The 18,886-nt window shown below is 46.8% G+C and overlaps 1 protein-coding gene across 3 annotated transcripts in view; it reads left to right on the top strand.

The window, feature by feature from the left end:
- GASK1A (golgi associated kinase 1A) overlaps positions 1 to 18,886 on the top strand; it is an 80,459-nt gene that overhangs the window by 19,020 nt on the left and 42,553 nt on the right. For 2 of the 3 annotated variants that reach the window (XM_058443525.1, XM_058443527.1), the window contains exon 1: positions 14,436 to 15,093. The exons of the other annotated variant lie outside the window; for it this stretch is intronic. In XM_058443525.1, the coding sequence (XP_058299508.1) occupies positions 15,073 to 15,093 (21 nt within the window). In that variant the 5' untranslated portion in view covers positions 14,436 to 15,072. Of the gene's footprint in view, positions 1 to 14,435; positions 15,094 to 18,886 lie in introns of those variants that run through there. 3 annotated transcript variants of the gene reach the window in all.

Below are 18,886 nucleotides of genomic sequence, written 5' to 3'. Positions count from 1 at the left end.
CCCTCTCCTCCTGGTGGCTCTTCCTCCCACCTGCCCACTCCCACTCCCTGTGACCTTAGATGCTAACCTAGGGTTTTCTGGTGCCAGTTCACCTGATATCACTTCTCTGGTATAACTGGTGCTGACTTGTTCCTCCATGGCTACTAGTGATGCCTAGATTTGGGTGGAGGGACCCTCTAACCAGTGTCAGCTTCCCTAGGATTCACAGGGTGAGAAAAGCCTCTTTGTTTTCTACTGCCACAACTACGTCATTTTATCTGTGGGCTTTTGGACTTTTTTTTTTTAACCAATATGCATAGGAATACATTTTACATTGTGACCTAATATGTGTGCGTGTGTGTGTGTGTGTGTGCACATGTACATATCAGTGTGTATAGCTGAAATTAAAGTCTCATGAAATAATATACCCTTATGACTTTTTTTTCCTCTCTTCTTTTTCTCTTTTCTTCCTTTTCTTTCCCTTGTACTAATGGGTTCCAATCACAGTGTGACAATCTGATTGAACTACTCTCTCGTTTTAATGGAGCTGTCCCCCTTCTTGAACTTGGTTGAGGTTGGTGGGAATGAAGCCAATTTGGAAGGCAGTGCATGCATTGTTGCATTTCCAAATCACCACTCCTCCCTGCCAATATATTCTCCACATTCTGGATGGAGCTGCTGCACACTGGTGCTTCTCCTCCACAGGCAGGCACCTTCCACATGCAGCAAACCCCAGGGTGAAGGTACTCAGCAACCTCTGTCCTGGGTCTAGCTGTCAGCCCCAAGCCTGCCTCCCTGCTGTTCCTCCCAGGGCAGGGCTGTGGGGAGGAGCTTGTCTACTGGGGCTTCAGTGGCTGGCTCTCTCGCAGCCCATCCTGATGTACTCAGATTCCTGAGGTGGGCATGCTGGGCCTGGTCCTCTTGGCCCCCCTTGTTGCCCAGGGACTCCTATAGTAGAAAGGCATCTTAAAGAGGCCGTGCTGCCAATCTCTGCAGCAGCCAGTGTAGGGGTTGTGTTCATTTCCCATCGTTGCTGTAACAAATTAACAAACATTGAGTGGCTCAAAACAACACAAATTTGTTCTCTATGGCTCTGGTCAGAAGTCCAAAACGAGTTTCACTGAACTAAACTCAGGTTGTCAGAAGGGCTGGTTTTCTTTGGAGGTTCTAGGGGAGAATCCTTTTTCTTGCCTTTTCTGGCTTCTAGCAGCTGCCTGTGTTACTAGCTTGTGCCAGGAATTCCTCTATCTTCAGAGACCATCATTCTAGTCTCTGCTTTCATCATCACTTTGCTGTCCCCTCTTCTGTATTCATTTCTCCCTCCACCTGCCTCCAATACGGACACTTGTGATCACATTTAGAGCCCACCCAGCTAATCTAAGACAGTTTCTTCCTCTCAACAACCTTAACTTTATCACATATGCAAAGGTCCCAGGTCCCAGAGATTAGGGCCTGGACATCTTTGGAGTCAGTATTCAGTTTATTACACGGGTTGTCCAGGCTCTGCCTTGAGGACCACGTGTTCTTACCCATCATCAGTTGGCCCAGTCCTGTGAGAGCGGTCAGGCTGGGGCTGCGTGCTCCTGGGGCCGAGTGAGACCAATATGGCCTTTCCAATGCTTTCTGACTCCCATCTGCCAAAACAAGAAAAATCAGTAGTTACTAGATATTTAACAAGTAACTGCTATGTTCTACCACTTCCAGAGGTAGGGTTTTGCTCTTCAGTCAGATTCCTCTTTGAGTTTGTGGACAGACAGCCACAGAGTCTCAAAAGCAGAAGGAGATCGCATAAACATGGGACTCAAACTGGAGGCCCCTGGGCCAAATCAGCAAGATTCTCCAGGCTTGGCCCTTGATGCTAAAGAGAGAGAGGAAGGAATCTAGGAAATCTTCTCTCAAGACAGCAGCCATGCCTACAAGACCACGCATTTCCATGTAATTCTATTTCACACATCGGAAGGCGAACATTCCCTTGGCCCACATTGCATGTTATCTTTGTAACAATCCTCTGTCACATTTCCCAGTAGATGAATATGATCAAGCTCAGGTTCTCAGAAAAGCAAACAGGAAAATCACATTAATACTTTGTAAAGAATATCCTTCTCACTTTAGTTGTTGTAGAGTGCTGCTCCCAAGAAATTAACTGTACAGTCATTCAACACATGGATGAGGTGATGGACCATTTCATTGTAGTTGCATTTTGGGGCAAGGTGGGGCACAGAGGACAGTGAAGACTAATTTCTCTTGCTTGCTAATTTTGTCTTTGAAAATCTGGCCCTGGACTCATTTCCTCAACTAAATTTTACATTTTCATGAAGACAAGAAAAATTTTGTTCTTTTGAGACCCTATGCATAGCACCATCATGAACTGCTGGAGATGCCTGGGTGCCTGTCACAGAAGGGAAGAGGGGATTGAGTCCACATTTTCCTGCCTAGGAGGAGAGCTCCCTCCTTGGCTCCTCTTCCCCTCCTCCACCCCTGCCCCTCCCTGTCCACCAGATACATCATTCCAGATGCCTCAGTGTTGGGAACACTCAGTGCCAGATCTTCACCTTGGCAGAACCCTGGAGCAGGGCGCAGACATTGTGGGCCTAGTCCAGAAAGCTGACCCCAGGTCATGTGCTGTAAGAAGTTCCACGCCATGACACAAGGGAAGGAGCGAAACCCTTCCAGCTGCTGCTTTTCTTGGTGGAACTTGATGATATGCAGTCCGGGAAAGCGATCATTCCTTCTAACGCTGGATACAGCTAAATCCAAACAGCACGTGGCCGCATCTAGCCTGCAACGGACTTGGCCTGGCCAGAGCAGGGCAGGAGGCCAGAACAAAGAAAAGGAGCCAGATATTATGAAATATTGGTCTGTGCTCAGCAGGCTTATGCAGCCTCTAGCAAGTATGTGGACAAGAATGCAGAGCTTGCCTATTTGTTTGTGAACATGAAGCTGCAGACGGGGAGCTGAGGGGAAATATTGATTAATTTGATCCCTTTCAAAAGAGGAGAGCTGAAATCCAAGGTGAGGGGCTATGGCTACTTACTTCCAGGGACATTTTATTTTTTCAGGAGCCTCAGTGAGACATGAGAGGAGGTGAGGAAGGTAAAGGTGAAGGTGGGGACAGGTGGGCCTCTGCAGGTGTAATTAGACTGCTGGCATTGGGGGCCTCTGGAGGCAGTCAAGTTTGCTTTGGAGGAAGAATTTCTGAGGGGTAGGGAGGCTTCCTGTGAGGTGGGTCCTTGCCTCGCCCCTTCCCCTTCTCCAGCAGGCTCCAGGGGTCTGACCAGGCTGCCTGTCTCTCTTCAACCACCCTCTTTCCCACCCGCAGTTGTGGCTCCTCAAGGCTTCCTGGGAGCCCTGCCCTTTCTACTGTCATGTATGCTCTCCCTTCCCTTTGGGATGCTTTTTATTACTAAAAGCTATACAGCATAGAAAGCTTGGTGATTGGAAATCAGCTTACTATTCTGGTGTTAATCATCACTGGTCTCCTTCTAAACGTGAGTGGAGCCAGGTAGGTCCGCATTCAAACATTCTTCTTCCCAGAATCCTCCTTGTTAGATGATCTAGTTTGTTTCTCAAGACAAACCGACAGTCCCAGAGGCTGAGTACGTGACATAATTTTCCAACTCTGCGGTTTTATTTTGTTGAGGCAAAAGACTCAGCATGTGTCCTAAGGCTGGAGGAAAAACTGATAGCATATCAATTTCTTTCTTAAGGGATTTTCAAGGGTAATTCTGATCTGGACTTAATTTTTGCCTGATTTGCTGTATTCAGAATCTGATCTCTCATAAGTTGGGACTCTACTGTACCACAATTTTTATGCTTGCTTTTGTGTTTTTATTGGTCCAAGTGATCTGCTGCTGTTTATCCTTTAGTATAGCATTTCTCAAGCATTCTGTGGGCTCATGGGGGCTCCAAGGACCTCTGCCTTGGTTTAGAGCTGTGCTGTTCAATATTGCAGTCACCAGCCACATATTGAAATGTAGCTGGTCTGAATTGAGATGTACTGTTTGTGTGAAATACACATTGGATATCAAAGATGTTACAAAAAAACTAAAATATCTCATTAATAGTTTTTATATTGATAACATGTTGAACTGATAATATTTTTTATATATCAGGTTAAGTAAAATATATTATTAAAATGAGTTTCAATTGTTTCTTTTTCTTTTTTTAAAAACGTGGCCACTAGAAACTTTGAAATTTCCTATGTGATTCACATTGTATTTCTATTGGATAGCTCTGAGTGAGGAAAACATTGGTTTACAACCATCTCATTCTTCAGTTCTTTTATGCTTGAAAATCAAGCTCAACAATTCCCACCTTCCTTGTTTCCAGACCTTTTTCTCTGATTTTTATTTCTGAATGTTTGAGGATGACAGGTGTTCATTATGCCTTAATTTTCTTATTCAAATGTGCCTGGACTCCATTTGATTAATTTATTTCTGCAGTGAATCTTTAGAGCATTGATTTCAATCTTGGTGATCCTCCTGACTTACACAGGAAAATAGCTACTTTACTTGGTCCCATAATCCCTTCAGATTATGTCTAGTACATTGTGAATAAATATGCATTTTTAAAAGAGACTAGATGTGTTAAAAGTAAAACCTTAGAGGCCAGATGCAGTGGCTCACACCTGTAATCCCAGCACTTTTGGAGGCCGAGGCAGGCAGATCGCCTGAGGTCAGGAGTTCGAGACCAGCCTGGCCAACATGGCGAAACTGTCTCTACTAAAAATACAAAAATTAGCTGGGCGTGGTGGCAGGCTCCTGTAATCCCAGCTGCTTGGGAGGGTGAAGTGGGAGAATTGCTTGAACCAGGAAGACGGAAGTTGCAGTGAGCCAAGATCGTACCACTGCATTCCAGCCTGGGTGACAGAGTGAGACTCTGTCTCAAAAAAAAAAAAAAAAGAAAAAAAGAATAGGTGATAGACAGAATCAAACTCAAGTCACTCCCTGCCAGAGTCATCTTGTGTGTGAAGGCAGTCTGCTACCAGATCAAAGGTCTCAAAGTGGGGCTCAGCCACTTCAGCGGATACACTAGACAATCCACCAGGTGCAGCAGGAAAATATCAGAACTGCTGTTTATGTTTATTTTATCTAACTTTTTTATGATTTTAAATTTCTTGTCCATGTTTTATAATGAACATATTTATGTAGTATTACCTACTTCTAATTTGTAAATAGTGGAAAAAATGGCTTGTAAATATTGGAAGGATGTGCTCAGATTTTTTACCAGTAAAGGTATATGACCAAAAAGTTTTGGGACTACTGACCCAGAGAAGGTGATTTTGCCCCCTAGTGATAATTGAATCCCACTACTGTATCAGTGACTCTTTTGAATATACGCATTTCATTCATTCATTCATTCATTCATTCGTTTAGGATCTATGAGGCTGTCGTTGTTTTGGTAACATTTACCTGCCCTCTGAGAGCCTGGATTCTGACTGTTATTTTCCTGCCTGCCTCATGGTTGGAGAACTTTGGCAGGCTTCAGGTGTTTAGGAGTGGCAGAATGAGTGAGGAAGGCCTTTTTTCTTAGGCTTCCCAAGGTGAGTTTTTAGTATTTAGCATGTCTTCAATGGGGAGAGATGTCTGAGTCAGGCCATGGAAAACAAAACCAGTTGGCTTCAGGTGAAAGCTATTTCATTGGCCAAGGAGACGTTTAGCTGCTCAGAGCGAAGGCTAATGAATGACTTCTCACTTAGCAGTTGAGACTGCAGATGTCAGATCTTGCCAATACTTCCCCCAGGTTAACTGGGGGATGACTAGGTTAACTGATCAGCTGTTTTATGGTTTAAGACACAAAACATAAACTAGCTTATGAGTGATCATCACACAAGAGCCCACACCCACCCACCCTCTTCTCAGGAGAAGATGACTCACTGGATAGCTCAACCACAGCTTCTCTGGAGTTCTTTTCATCATTTATCAAAAATGAGGGTGGAAAACTGGAACAGTGCTTCCCAAACTGTTCTCAGTTTTTTTTTTTTTTTTTTTTAATTATACTTTAGGGTTTTAGGGTACATGTGCACAATGTGCAGGTTTGTTACATATGTATCCATGTGCCATGTTGATTTCCTGCACCCATTAACTCGTCATTTAGCATTAGGTGTATCTCCTAATGCTGTCCCTCCCCCCTCACCCCAGCCCACAACAGTCCCCGGAGTGTGATGTTCCCCTTCCTGTGTCCATGAATGTTCTCAGTTTTGACCATTATTTATTCACTCCCTTCTATGGAAGATGAGGATTTGGGCCTTTCACCACGTTTCCCCACCTCCAGTACAGACACATTATTCTCATCCATCCATTCCCCCAGTATAATTAGGTAATAATTTTGGTGAGATCAGTGTTTACATTATGACTACTTAAAACCTATTCACAGCTGTATTAGCTTTGTATTGGTGCTGTAACAAATTGCTAGGAACTTGTTGGTTTAAAACGACACAAATTAATTTTCTTACAGTTCTGGAGACTAGAAGTCCAAAGTGAGTCTTATTTGGCTAGAATCAAGGGGTTGGCAAGGCCGGTTCTTTCTGGAGGGTCTGGGAGAGAATCCATTTCCTTGCCGCCTCTATCCTTTAGAGGCCACCTGCATTCCTTGGCTCGTGGTCTCTACCTCCATCTTCAAAGCCACCAGTGCAGCATCTTCTCTCTCACTGATTCTGATTCCCTCTGTTTCAGTCATCACATGGCCACCTTCTTGCTTCCCTCTTAAAAGGATACTTGTGATTACATTGGGCCCATCAGATGATCCTGGATAATCTCCCCATTTCAAGACCGTTAATTTAATCACACCATCCAAATCCCTCTAACCACATAAGGTAACTTGTTCACAGGTTTGGGGATTAGGACATGGATATCTTAATGGCTGAGCGGTATCCAGTAGTACCCTTGGTTTTACTTTCCACAGTTTCAGTTACCCAAGGTTATCTGCAGTCTCAAAATATTAAATGGAAAATTCCAGAAATACACAATTTATGTTTTCATTAGTGTGTTGTACTGAGTAGTGTGATGAAATCTTGTGGCATCTCGCTCTGTCCTACCTGGGACATGAGTCATCCCTTTGTCCAGTATATTCACACTGCAGACGCTCTCTGCCCATTAATAACTTAGTAGCTGTCTCAGTTATCAGATGACTATCGGACTATTGCATTGCCCATGTTCAAATAAACCTTATTTTACTTCATCATGGCCCAAAGCACAAGAGTAGTGATCCTGCAATTGGAGTGTGACAAAGAGAGGCTGAAAGTGCTTCATTTAAGTGAGAAGATGAGAGTTTCTCGACTTAAGAAAAAAAAATCGTAGGCTGGGGTTGCTAAAATCTGCAGTAAGAATGAATCTGCTATCTGTGAAATTGTCTTCTGAAGAACGAAAGAGAAATTCATGCTAGTTTTGCTGCTGCACCTCGAACTGTGGCAAAAGTTACAACCACGGTGTGTGATAAGTTCTTCGTTAAGATGGAAAAGGCATTCAATTTGTGGGTGGAAGACATGAACTTCTAGAAATGATTTCTGATTTATGGCAATGAGATTTGGTACTGTCCAAGGTTTCAGGCATCCGCTGAGGGGCTTGGAACGTATCTTCCAAGGATAAGGGGTGGGGACTGCTGTATTACATTATGATCACCTTTCCTTTCCTGGGCACCTTTCTGTTTCCGTCTAGTTAGTAATCGTCTTTTTTGTTTCCTTAGTTTTTTTCATGTACTTATCACAAGCCAACTTCCTCTTAATAGACTCAAGCACACATCAATTTCACCTTCTTTGGAAACCCCGTGCCCAGAGCCTTTTGACCTTTCCCTTCTGAGCTGGTCGCTTTCTTGGTCGCTGCACAGCGGTTGGCTTAGGATGCTCCTTTCCCAGCATCCCACGAGTCTCTTTGCCTCTCTTGTGTTGCATCTTTGTTTCCTGCATCCCATGTCTTCCTCTTTCTTGGCTTACCTCCTGGTTTTAGTGGAGTTATTTATCCAATAGCTTGTTAAAAGTGACTACAGGAGGGGTAAACCATGTTGAAATGTTATATGCCTGAAATTGCCTTCATTCTACCCTCATATTTGATTGATAGTTTGGTTTGAGTATAGAATTATAAGAAATAATTTTCTGTCAGATTTTGAAGGCTTTGCTCAATGGTGCTCTAGCCTTGGGTATTGTAGTAAAGAAGTCCACAGCCATTCTAATTCTTGATTACTTCATATAAAACTTGTTTTATTTTTTTCTCCATTTCTCTCTGAAAACTTGGAGGATATTTTCCCCGGTGTTCTGAAGCTTTACAATGATGTGCCTTGGTTTGTCTTAACCTGGTTTTCTAATAACAGAGCCCGAGGCTGGAGGCTTATGTGCTGTTATTTGGGAGTACAATCTCAGGAAACACCCAAAAAGAAGCAGGGAAACAGGAGAGATAATATGGCAATGTATTATCAAGCTGGCTGCTGCTACAGGCAATTGATTGTGTGATCCTATGGACCTATCCAAGAAGCTGCACAAATTGAATTCAGGACCACTTGAATTTATCCACTGCTTTCAGTCTCTCAATGATCAAAGCTTTGCTCCACTCGACATAAGTTTCCCTATACTTCTGGGTTGTGTACCCCTCAGTATCACACAACTGATAGTCATAGGGGAGCAGGTGAGAGGCACAGCACTGCCAAGTGGTGAAGCTCAGGATGGGTGACCCCAAGCAGCCATCACTATGGAAGCTTTTGCTTTTAATGGCTGCAGCAACAAACTGTCTCCATAACCATGGAAACAGGACATACTGTTGCTAGGGGGTGATCTCATCAAAATGCAAGTGTGTGGGGCAATTGCAAATATCTGAATTCCATACCACTAAGGTCTCACTTTTTAGCCATTGTGTTGGATACTTGGGGGGCCCTTGCAATATTTCAATGTTCAGCATGTAAATGTTCTCTTAAAACTCCTGTTTTCAGTATAGTCCCCACTGCCCTCAACTGTCCCAGGTGTCTCCCAGCATGTAGATTCCCTAGCTTTCTCTCTCCATAGAACAAACCTTCAGTCTTTTGCTGGGTGCAGGAGGAGCAGTTGCTTGACTTCACAGTATGGAGATCTGGGTGTCTAGCTTCTTCTTAAGTCGACTTTCAGCCAATCCTTTTGTTTTTTATTCATCTTTACTGCCTCCTCTGGAGGCATCCGGCAGCACCAGTCCTTGACCTGTTGGGGGCTCCCTTGGTGTAAATCATGTTGAGTTTTGACCTGCCTTCTAGTTTAGAATTCAGCTTTCATGAGTCTGCTCAGGCCATTGCTACTCATTCAACTGCTTTCCAGCTTCCTGAATTTTGCTTTTATGGTTGACTGCCTTCCTGTTCTCTTTATCCTTAGGGATTTGTTCTTTAAAAATAAGAACACTTTACTGTTATTTTCATATTTCAGGAGGAAAGAGAGAGAATAGCAGGTGCTTAATCTACCATTTTTAGCTGAACAACAGCATTACTTTTCTAAATCAAATTGTCTGGCTCCAAGCATCTCCTCGCCTAGGTGACCTGATATCAGTCAGACAGCCCATCTCAATTTACCTCTAGGAGCCTTGGTTGGCTTTTAAAGCAAAGGCCTTTTTATTCTATCCTGGGGCAGGAAGAGGATGGCTTCCAGCTCTCCGGGCTTGCTTGCTTGCTTGCTTGGAGAAGGGAGGCAGGTGGAAAAACAGCTCTTAATCTTTTAGGCTTCTATAATAGCAGGGTCAAAACTCCGGCTAATAAACTGATGGAGTTAGCTAGACCTGGGTTTGAATCTAACTCTGCCACTTAGCTATGAGGCTGTAAGAAACTGACATAAGCTATCTATGCCTCAGTTTCCTCAGCTTCCCAATGTGAGGAACGATACCTCCCTTCCAGGGAGGTTGCAGGAAGTAGAGGAACTGTCTTATCAGGTACCTGGCACAGGGTCTAGCACGAGAGATGCTCAACAATACTGGCTACAGTTGCTGTTCTGGAGTCTCTCAAGAGAGGACCTCCATGCCTCCATGGTGCCACGTGCACCCCCAGACGTGGCTGCCTGCTTCCTTCCTAGTCCTCTGAAGCCAGAGGTCACCTGGCTGGAAGGAGGTCTATGCCCACGGTTGTCAGGAAATGCCTCATGAGCATCCCCACTGCAAGGCCTCTTTATTTCCCATTCAGTGTGCAGGCCTCCTATCTGATAGACTCACTGAAGGAAAAAGGAAAGATTTAATTTTTCCACCTCAGATTTCAACTATAGCTTTGTTTTAACCTTCTCAAGTGCCAATCTTCTAAGAGGTATTTTGTGTCTGAGCCCTGCACTCCTGCTGCCAGGCATTTGCCCAGGAATGCTTTCACACTCACCAGGGCTCTACAGGTGTGTACAGAGCGGCCATGCTTTAGAAGTCAACTGCACTTGGGAGCAGCAGAGCAGGGAGTCAGAGGTCACTCTTTTGGTCACTTGAGCAAGTGGTGGCTCTGAGGAGGCACCTTGGCATCAGTCCCTGAAACCTCTTCACACGCTTTCCTCTCAGTCATGGTTTACCAGTGTTCAGAATGCTATGACTCTAACTGTTACCAGCCCATCCACAGATGGAGAGAGTGTGGCATGGGGCAGTAACTTAAAGGAGGTGCTGGAGTTACCAGGTACCTCGGAGATTTAATAATCATGAGATTTAATGATAATGCTAAGTAATAATTATAAAAATGTATGCAAGGCTCTGTTCGCAGCACTTTATATACATTAAAATATGTTGAATCTTCACAGCAACTCTTTGAGGGAGGAATCTTTTTCATACTCATTTTTCAGATGGAGAAATTGATGTGAAGTTATATGCTCATTAGTGGCAAAGCTGGGGGTTGGACCTAGAGAGTCCAGCTCCTGTGTATCCTTCAGCGCATCCTTCCAGATGCTGCCTTTCTGAAGTGAGTGTAAGTATTTGTTGAAAGATAACACAATTCATCATCTCCCGTGTCTCAGCTGGTGTCAGGAATCCCAGCCCATGTAATGAAGAGACAGATCCAGGTATTTCTCATGTCTTTAAAATCCTTCTGCTAGCACTGCTTCCCCCAGGTTATCTGGGAGCATTGAAAATTCTTCTGGATAAACCCCTGACGGCCTGAGCTAATTCTTTCCCCCATGTGCCCTGAAGTCCCCAGGGCCAGAACTGGCTTCTATGTGTTGGGAAGGGCTTGGTCTCTGCAGGCTGGAGGCCAGAGTTGGAATCCCAGCTCTTCTACTTAGGTGGTGTGTCACCTTGAGCAAATTTGGAAGTCTCTTTTTCGAGTTCCTCAGCCATAAAATGGTATGATATTTCCTTCCTACCTGCTAGAGTCATTGTGAGAATATCTGGAGGCAACATCCTTCTAGCCATAACAGTGAAAAACATGTAACAAACTCATGGTGTCATCAGATGTTGATGGAGTCCTCAGGTGGTGGCACCCAGAGCTGCTGTCCAGTATTCCATGCTTCACCAGCCCTGTCCCACAAGTTTGGAAAGATAAGTGGCCTGAATGTAGGCAAGGCTAGATTTGCCAGAATTGGCATAAGGGAAATTATTATATCATTACCTTTTTACTTGAGACAGTGAGTTGCTGGAGGGCAGGGGCCAAGCCTTCTTCTCACTGGTGTCCTTATTTCATGGTCCAGTGCTTGGCATTAGGGGAGGTCAGAATAGAAGGATAAAATTGTAATGCAGCACAATTTGTCTGGGGAGCAACCTCACCCCTACATTGTTCCTTTGGAGAAAGCTGCCTCCTGCCCCAGGATGCTCTGGATTCCCACACTGGTTCCCTGAGGGTCTCCAAAGTGCATGCCTAACATCATATGCCTTTCCCAGTATCCTTCACTCCCTGTTGTCTACCAGTCACATGTTGGGTTCCAGGCAGTTATAGATAGCAACTCAATACCTACAATAACAGAAACCACTCTGGTGAAGGAGGGAGTCTGAAAAGGTGAACTCATACTCAGATATTACCCAGCCAGAGCCTTCTTCCTGCTAGGCCATACTCTTCAGTAGAACCCTAATGCTTTCAAGGCTTCTCAAGAAAGCCTACTTCTTGAGGCTTTCCCAAATTCCCGAATTTGAGAAACACCGTTATAGCATTTTATGTTCTCCCATGAAATACAGTAGAGTGGGCTGCAAGAGTTAAATTTTCAATTTCTGTCACTGTCCTTGAAAAACAATTTTTACCTTGGCTGAGGTCTTTGCTGAAATGATTTTTTGAATTGCTTTTCGTATTTCATGAGGGTGGAGAATTCATTTGGATTATAGATTTCTGCCATCTCTAAGTTTGACATTCCTTTCTTTCTTGCTTTAAAAGCTAATATTTTCTGGTTCTTGTCTCCCTGTGTACCACTCCCTCCCCACGCCCATCCCAACTGAGAACCATCATTTTCTAAGGCTTCTTTTGGTTCTCATTCCTTCCCCAGCACTAGCTATTGCCATTTGTTCACCAAGGAAGTTTCCATCACATAATAAGATTACAATATCCCTGATGTTATGCTATGGAAGCTAAGCAGCAGAACCTGGGCAGACAGCCGTGGACACATGGCTGGCTCCTCCTACCATATTTGCTTGAAGTAAATGAGATTCAGATCTGCGCCCCAGAGGAATTTCAAATTACACCCTGCCATGGACCTTTAGCCTCTTACCTTCCCCAACTCCCCCCTCTCCACCCCCCAACAAATCCATTAAGGTAAAATATCTATGGTGTTTTTAACTGTTCAGAATAGTTTTCTTCAAATGTGCCAAGAGGGCATTTGCTTAGGCAGATTAAGAAATGGGCCGGGCATGGTGACTCACGCCTGTAATCCCAACACTTTGGGAGGCCGAGGTGGGCAGATCACGAGATCAGGAGATCAAGATCATCCTGGCCAACACGGTGAAACCCCGTCTCTACTAAAAATATAAAAATTAGCTGGGTGTGGTTGGGTGTGCCTGTAGTCCCAGCTACTTGAGAGGCTGAGGCAGGAGAATCACTTGAACCTGGAGGGCAGAGGTTGCAGTGAGCCGAGGTCATACCACTGCACTCCAGCCTGGTGACGGAGTGAGACGCCATCTCAGAAAAAAAAAAAAAAAAATGGTTAGGAGGAGATCACAAGAGATTTTTATTGCAAATAGGAACCTTTTTCTGTATGTAAGAACCCACTGTGTGGGCTGTCATTTACAAGGCAGGGCTGGCTTCTAGGATTTAGCACACACTGAATTGCAGCAAGTCAAGGCTGTGTGAAGTCATGGGAAATGGCTGTGTGAAGTCACAGAAATGGACAATGTGAAGTCACAGGAAGAAGCAGAGTGAAGTCACAGGAAGGAGCAGTGTGAAACAATAGGAAGGGGCTGGAAGATGTCATAAGAAGAAATTATGTGAAGTCACAGGAAGGGGCTGTGTGAAGCCAGAGAAAGTGGCTGGGTGAAGCCAGAGAAAGGGGCTATGTGACATCACAGGAAGGAACTGTGTGAAGCCAAAGGAAGGGGTTGTGTGAAGTCACAGGAGGAGGCTGTGTGAAGCCACAGGGTCAGTATGAAGCCACAGGAAGAGGCAGTGTGAAGTTAGGAAGGGGCAGTGTGAAGCCAGGAAGGGGTAGTGTGAAGCCAAGGAAGGGGCTGTGTGAAGTCATAGGAAGGGGTAGTGTGAAGCCAGATAAAAGGGCAGTGTGAAGTCACAGGAAGCGGCAGTGTGAAGCCAAAGGAAAGAGCAGTGTAAAGCCAAAGGAAGGAGCAGTGTGAAGCCAAATAAAGGGGCTGTGTGAAGTAACAGGGACAGTGTGAGGCCAAAGGAAGGGAAAATGTGAGGCCAAAGGAAGGGACAGTGTTGAGCCATAGGCAGGGGCTGTGTGAAGCCACAGGAAGGGGAATGGGAAGTTATAGGAAGGAGAGTGGGAAGTCACAAAAAGGGACTATGGAAAGTCACAGGAAGGGGCAGAAGGAAGTCAAAAGAAGATGCTGTGGGAAGCCATAGAAAGGGGCAGTTTGAAGCCACTGGAAGGGGCTTCTGAGGTCACAGGAAGGGGCAGTGTGAGGTCACAGGAAGGGGCTGTGTGAAGCCACTGGAAGGGGCAGTGTGAAGTCACTGAATGGGGCAGTGTGAAGTCACTGAATGGGGCAGTGTGAAGCCACAGGAAGGAGCTGTGTGAAGCCACTGGAAGGGGCAGTGTGAAGCCACTGGAAGGGGCAGTGTGAAGTCACTGAATGGGGCAGTGTGAAGCCACAGGAAGGAGCTGTGTGATGTCACAAGTAGGGGCAGTGTGAACTCACAGGAAGTGGCTCTATTAAGCCACAGGAAGCCACAGGAAGGCAGAGTGTGAAGTCACATGAAAGGGGCTGTGTGAGGCCACAGGAAGGGGCTGTGTGAAGTCACAGGAAGGTAAGTGGAAAGTCACATGAAGGGGCTGTGTGAAGTCACAGGAAGGGAAGTGTAAAATCACATGAAGGGGCTGTGTGAAGTCACAGGGAAGGGCAGTGTGAGGCCACAGGAAGGAGCTGTGTGTAGCCACAGGAAGGGGCAGTGTGAAGTCACAGGAAGGGGCAGTGGGGTCACAGAAAGGGGCTATGCGAAGTCAGAGAAGGGTTGTGTGAGGCCACAGGAAGAAGCAGTGTGAAGCCACAGGAAGGGGCTGTGTGAATCACAGGAAAAGGCAGTGTGAAGTCACAGAAGGGGTTTTGTGAAGCCACAGGAAGGGGCATGGGAAATCACAGGAACAGGCTGTGGGAAGTCACAGGGAGGGGCAGAGGAAAGTCACAGGAAGGGGCAGTGGGGTCACAGGAAGGGGCTATGTGAAGTCAGAGAAAGGGGTTGTGTGAGGCCACAGGAAGAAGCAGTGTGAAGCCACAGGAAGGGGCTGTGTGAATCACAGGAAAAGGCAGTGTGAAGTCACAGAAGGGGTTTTGCGAAGCTACAGGAAGGGGCATGGGAAATCACGGGAATGGGCTGTGGGAAGTCACAGGGAGGGGCAGAGGGAAGTCACAGGAAGGGGCAGTGGAAAGTCACAAGAAGGGGTGTGTGAAGCTACTGGAAGGGGCAGTGTGAAGTCACAGGAAGGGGCAGTGTGAGGTCACAGGAAGGGGCTGTGTGAAGTCACTGGAAGGGGCAGTGAGAAGTCACAGGGAGTGGCTGTGGGAAGTCACAGGAAGAGGCAAACGTGAAGCCACAGGAATGGACAGTGTGAAATTGCAGGTAGAGGCTCTGTGAATCCACAGGAAGGGGCAGTGAGAAGTCACAGAGGCAGTGTGAAGTCAAGGGAAGGGGCTGTGTGAAGCCACAGCAAGGGGTGCTGTGAAGTCACAGGAAGGGGCAGTGTGAGGCCACAGGAATGGGCAGGAGGAAGTTACAAGAAGGTGCAGTGGGAGGTAACAGCAAGGGGCTGTGTCAAGTCACAGGAAGGGGCTGTGTGAAGCCACAGGAAGAGGCAGTAGGTAGTCACAGGAACAGGCATTGTGAAGCCACAGGGAGGGGTATTGTGAAGCCAAAGAAGTGGCAGTGTGAAGCAACAGGAAGGGGCAGTGGGAAGTCACAGAAAGGGGCAGTGTGAGGCCAACAGAATGTGCAGTGGGAAGTTACAGGAAGGTGCTGTGTGAAGTCACAGGAAGGGGCTGTGGGAAGTCACAGGAGAGGGTAGTGTGATATCATAGGAAGGAACTGGGTGAAGCCACTGGATGGGGCTATGTGAAGTCACAGGAAGGGGCTGTATGAAGTCACATAAAGGGGCTAGGTGAGGTCAGAGGAAGTGGCAGTGTGAGTTCACAGGCAGGGGCTTTGTGAAACCACAGGAAGGAGCAGTAGGAAGTCACAAGAAGTGGCTGTTGGAAGTCACAGGAAGAGGCAGTGTGAAGTCACAGGAAAGGGCAGTGGGAAGTCACAGGAAGGGTAATGTGAAGCCACAGGAAGGGGCAGTGTGAAGCCACAGATTGGGGCTTTGAGAAGTGGCAGGAAGGGGTAGTGTGAAGTCACAGGAAGAGGTGGTGTGATGCCACAGGAAGGGACTGTGTGAAGCCACAGGAAGGGGCAGTAGGAAGTCACAGGAAAGGGCTGTGTGAAGCCACAGGAAGGGGAAGTGTTAAACTAGGAAGGCGCAGTGTGAAGTCACAGGAAGGGGCTGTGTGAAGTCACAGTTAGGGACAGGGGGTAGTCACAGGAAGGTGCTGTGTGAAGCCACAGGCAGGGGCAGTGAGAAGTCACGGGAAGAAGGAGTATGAAGTCATGGGAAGGGGCTGTCTGAAGTCACAGGAAGAGGCAGTGGGATGTCAAAGGAAGGGATGGTATGAAGTCAGAGGAAGGAGCTGTCTGAAGTCACAGGAAAGGCCAGTGTGAAGCCACAAGAAGGGGCAGTGTGATGCCACAGGAGGAGGCAGTGTGAAGCCACAGGGAGGGTAGTGTGAAGCCAAAAGGAGGGGCATTGTGCAGCCACAGGAAGGGGCATTGGGAAGTCACAGGAAGTGGCTGTGGGAAGTCACAGGAAGGGGCTGCAGGGAGTCACAGGAAGTGGCTTTGTGAAGTCGCAGTATGGGACAGTGGGAAGTCAGAATGAGTGGCTGTGGGAAGTCACAAGAAGTGGCCGTGTGAAGTCACAGGAAGAGACAGTATGAAGTCATAGGAAGGGGTGGTGTGAAGTCACAGGTAGGGTTCTGTGTGAAGCCACAGGGAGGGGCACTTTGATGTCACAGGAATGGGCAGTATGAAGTCACTGGAAGCGGTGGTGTGAAGCTACAGGAAAGGCCAATGGGAAGTCATAGGAAGGGGCTGTGTGAAGCCAAAGGAAGGGGACCTGTGAAGTCACAGGAAGGGGCTGTTTGAAGTCACAGGAAGGGGCTGTTTGACGCCATGGGAATGGGTGGTGTGAAGCTACTGGAAGGGGCTTGTGTGGTCACAGGAAGTGGGAATTTGAGGTCACAGGAAGGGACTGTGTGAAGCCACAGGAAGGGACAGTGAGAAGTCACAGGAAGGAGCTGTGTGAAGTCACAGGAAGTGGCTGTGTGAAGCCACAGGAAGGGGCTCTGTGAAATCACAGGTAGGCGCACTGTGAAGTCACAGGAAGGGGCTGTGTGAAGCCACAGGAAGGGGCAGTGGGAAGTCACAAAAAGGGGCAGGGCGGTGTGAAATAACAGGGAGGGGCAGTGTGACATCACAGGAAGGGGCAGTGGGAAGTCACAGGAAGGGGCAGTGGGAATTCTCAGGAAGGAGTTGTGGGGAGCCACAGGAAGGGGCTGTGTGAAGCCACTGTAAGGGGCTTGTGAGGTCACAGGAAGGGGCAGTGTGAGGTCACAGGAAGGGGCGGTGTGAAGTGATAGGAAGGGGCAGTGAGAAGTCACAGGTAGGGGCTGTGTGAAGTCACAGGAAGGGGTAGTGTGAAGCCATAGGAAGGTACAGTGTGAAGTCACAAGAAAGGGGCTGTGTGAGGCCACAGGAAGGGGCTGTGTGAAGTCACAGGAAGGGAAGTGGGAAGTCACAGGAAGGGAAGTGGGAAGTCACAGGAAGGAGGTGTGTGAAGTCACTGAATGGGGCTGTGTGAAGCCACAGGAAGGGGCAGTGGGAAGTCACAGGTAGAGGCAGTGTGAAGCCACAGGCAGGGAGGTGCTGTGTGAGGCCACAGCAAGGGGCCATGTGTAGCCACAGAAAGGGGCAGTGTTAAGTCACAGGAAGGGGCAGCACAGTGTGAAGTCACAGGGAGGGGCAGGGCAGTGTGAAGCCACAGGAAGGGGCTATGTGAAACCACAGGATGGGGTTTGGGAAGTCACATGGAGGGGCAGGGTGAAGTCACAGGGAGGGGCTCTGTGAGGTCACAGAAAGGGGCTGTGTGAGGGCAGAAGTAGCAATGTGAGGTCACAGGAAGGGGCTTTGTGAAGCCACGGGAAAGGGCATAGGAAGTCACAGGAAGTGGCTGTGTGATGTCACAGGAAGTGGCTGTGTGATGTCACAGGAAGAGACAGTGTGAAGTCACAGGATGAGGCTGTGTGAAGTCACAGGAGGAGGCTGTGTGAAGTCACAAAAAGGGGCTCTGTGAAGCCACAGGAAGGGGCAATGTGAAGCCACAGGATAGGGCTGTGGGAAGTCACAGGAAGGGCCAGTGTGAAGCCACAGGAAGGGCCAGGGTGAAGCCACAGGAAGGTGGGAAGTCACGGGAAGAGGTAGTGTTAAGCCACAGGAAGATTCAGTGTGATGTCACAGGAAGAGCTGTGTGAAGTCACTGGAAGTGGCCGTATGAAGTCACAGGAAGGGCTGCTTGAGGTCACGGGAAGTGGCTGTATTTAGTCATATGGAAAGGCTGTGTGAAGTTACAGGAAGTCGTTGAACGAGACAGCAAAAATCGCAGCAAAAACCCAGGTTTCTTCCCCATGCTTAGCACCCTCCTATACTCACATCTTTATCCCAAGATTGTGGATTCTTCCCTCATCCTCGTGTGTGAAGTGAAAAGTACATGGGCTACTGGAAAAATTTAAATCTTGCCTGCCAGTAATCTGAATTTCTACCATTGTAATGTTATATTAGCACATATGTTGTAGGATTTTGAGAGTTCCTGGCACATGGTATGTGCTCAATAAGTGGTCATTTTTATTGGGATCTGCTATAGTCACCTCACAAGTCAGATGTTTTCAATTTCCTGGCTGATAGTCTGGATAATTCTTGACATGGAACTGGGGCACCATCTGGTTCTGGAATGAGCAGGAGGCATAGAACCTGCCTGGTTTAGATATCAAGCCCTAGACTAATTTAAGGATAACAGATTATTAGTAAGCTGCTTCTGATGCTACCTCTCAAATATGCCCAGATTGGAGTATATCAAATGGTGGAATTTTTCTCATTAATATTCTTCTATTTCTCAAATAAAGAATAAAGGAGGACAAGAGACATAACAAAACTGTTTTCATTTTGAATGAAAAACATTTAGCCTAAAAATATTTTTATTTTTCCTCAATTTGTCCTGATAGAAAAAGGTTGCAACCTGCCTTTGACCTCATTCAAGCCTCACTTG

Source organism: Hylobates moloch, unplaced genomic scaffold, assembly GCF_009828535.3.
Source record: "Hylobates moloch isolate HMO894 unplaced genomic scaffold, HMol_V3 SCAFFOLD_8, whole genome shotgun sequence".
NCBI lineage: Eukaryota > Metazoa > Chordata > Mammalia > Primates > Hylobatidae > Hylobates > Hylobates moloch.
The sequence above is the reverse complement of the archived record's forward strand: the minus strand, read 5'-3'. Positions and strand labels throughout refer to the sequence as shown.